We start from the raw sequence: 2,613 nt of genomic DNA, 5'->3' as shown, positions 1-2,613 counted from the left end.
AGGAGGAGACACCAGGAGGCCAATCAGGAGGAGACAGCCACGAGGACACAGCAAGGAGAGACATGAGGAGGAGACAATCAGGGAGGACACAATCAGGAGGACACAGCCACGAGGACACAGCGAAGAGGAGACAATCAGGAGAGGCTACAATCAGGAGGACACAGCCATGGAGACACAGCAAGGAGACACAGCGAGGAGGAGACAATCAGGAGGCCAAATCAGAGGACAGCACGAGGACACAGCAAGGAGACACAGCGAGGAGGAGACAATCAGAGGCCACAATCAGGAGGACACAGCCAGGAGACACAGCAAGGAGACACAGCGAGAGGAGACAATCAGGAGGCCACAATCAGGAGGACACAGCCACGAGGACAGCAAGGAGACACAGCGAGGAGGAGACAATCAGGAGGCACAATCAGGAGGACACAGCCACGAGGACACAGCAAGGAGACACAGCGAGGGAGGAGACAACAGGAGGCCACAATGAGGAGACAGACATGAGGACACAGCAAGGAGACACAGCGAGAGGAGACAATCAGGAGGCCACACCAGGAGGAGACAGCATGGAGACACAGCAGGGAGACACAAGGAGAGAGCAATCAGGAGGCCACAATCAGGAGGACACAGCCATGGAGACACAGCAGAGAGAGACACAAGAGGAGGAGACAATCAGAGGCACCAGGAGGACACAGCCACGAGGACACAGCAAGGAGACACAGCGGAGACACAATCAGGAGGGACACAGCCACGAGGACACACAGCAAGGAGACACAACGGGAGGAGACAATCAGAGGCCACAATCAGAGGACAGGCCACGAGGACACAGGGAGACACAGCGAGGAGGGGACAATCAGGAGGCCACAATCAGAGGACACAGCCATGGGAGACACAGCAGGAGAGACACGAGGGAGGAGACAATCAGGAGGCCACAACAGGAGGACACAGCCACGAGACACAGCAAGGAGACACAGCGAGGGAGGAGACAATCAGGAGGCCACAATCAGGGGAGGACACAGCCATGGAGACACAGCGAGGAGACACAGCAGGGAGGAGACAATCAGGAGGCCGCAATCAGGAGGACACAGCCACGAGACACAGCAAGGAGACACAGCGAGGAGAGACAATCAGGAGGCCACAATCAGGAGGACACATGGAGACACAGCGAGGAGACACAGCGAGGAGGAGACAACAGGAGGCCACAATCAGGAGGACACAGCCAGGAGGACACAGCAAGGAGACACAGCGAGGAGGAGACAATCAGAGGCCACAACAGGGAGGACACAGCCACGAGGACACAGCAAGGAGACACAGCGAGGAGGAGACAATCAGGAGGCCACAACAGAGGACACAGCCATGGAAGACACAGCAAGGAGACACAGAGAGGGGAGACAATCAGGAGGCCACAACAGAGGACACAGCCACGAGGACACAGCAAGGAGACACAGGAGGAGGAGACAATCGGGAGGCCACAACAGGAGGACACAGCCACGAGGACACAGCGAGGAGACACAGCGAGGAGGAGACAATCAGGAGGCCACAATCGGAGGACACAGCTATGACACAGCAAGGGAGACACAGCGAGGAGGAGACAATCAGAGGCACAATCAGGAGGACACAGCACACAAGGACACAGCAAAGAGACACAGAGGAGGGGAGACAATCAGGGAGGCCACAATCAGGAGGACACAGCAAGGAGACACAGCAAGGAGACACACGAGGAGGAGACAACAGAGGCACCAGGGGAGGGGACACAGTAAGGAGACAAGGCAAGGAGACACAGCAGAGAGAGAGAACCAGGAGGCCACAATCAGGGAGGGACACAGCCACGAGACAAGGAGACACAGCGAGGGAGGAGACAATCAGAGGCCACAATCAGGGGAGGACACAGCACGAGGGGACAGCAAAGAGACACAGCGAGAGAGACAATGAGGCCACAATCAGGGAGAGACAGCCACGAGGACACAGCAAGGAGACACAGCGAGGAGGAGACAATCAGGAGGCCACAATCAGAGGACACAGCCACGAGGGACACAGCAAGGAGACACAAGCGAGGAGGAGACAATCAGGAGGCCACAATCAGGGAGGAACAGCCATGAGGACACAGCAAGGGAGACAGCGAGGAGGAGACAATCAGGGGAGGCCGCAATCAGGAGGACACAGCCACGAGGACACACAGCAAGGAGACAGCGAGGAGGAGATAATCAGGAGGCCACAATCAGGAGGAGACAGCCATGGAGACACACAGCAAGGAGACACAGCGAGGAGGAGACAACAGGAGGCCACAATCAGGGAGGACACAGCCATGGAGACACAGCAGGAGACACAGCGAGAGGAGACAATCAGGAGGCCACAATCAGGAGGACACAGCCACGAGGGGACACAGCGAGGAGACACAGCGAGGAGGAGACAGTCAGGAGGCCACAATCAGGAGGAGACAGCCATGGAGACACAGCAAGGAGACACAGCGAGAGGAGACAATGAGGCCAAGGCAAGAGAGACGCAGCAAGGAGACACAGCTCCACTTAATATGGGAGAGGCTAAGGAAGGTTTCTTGGTGAACAATATCCTAACTGACAGTGATGAAGCTGCGTTTTCCACGTGAGCGGCTATGTC

General features: G+C 57.1%; 2 protein-coding genes across 2 annotated transcripts; both read left to right on the top strand.

Moving 5' to 3' along the window:
* The first annotated feature begins 62 nt into the window (after positions 1–62).
* On the top strand, positions 63–1,559 carry LOC121864595 (uncharacterized protein DDB_G0290685-like). The gene has a single exon (XM_042363657.1). It carries the CDS (start codon positions 63–65, stop codon positions 1,557–1,559), a length of 1,497 nt encoding a protein of 498 aa, XP_042219591.1.
* LOC121864594 (uncharacterized protein DDB_G0290685-like) lies at positions 1,556–2,602 on the top strand. Its single transcript, XM_042363655.1, has one exon. The coding sequence runs from the start codon at positions 1,556–1,558 to the stop codon at positions 2,600–2,602; it is 1,047 nt and encodes a 348-aa protein (XP_042219589.1).
* Positions 2,603–2,613: the final 11 nt, after the last annotated feature.

Source organism: Homarus americanus, unplaced genomic scaffold (assembly GCF_018991925.1).
Source record: "Homarus americanus isolate GMGI-L3 unplaced genomic scaffold, GMGI_Hamer_2.0 scaffold25061, whole genome shotgun sequence".
Classification (NCBI taxonomy): domain Eukaryota; kingdom Metazoa; phylum Arthropoda; class Malacostraca; order Decapoda; family Nephropidae; genus Homarus; species Homarus americanus.
This window is presented reverse-complemented; position numbering and strand designations above follow the sequence as displayed.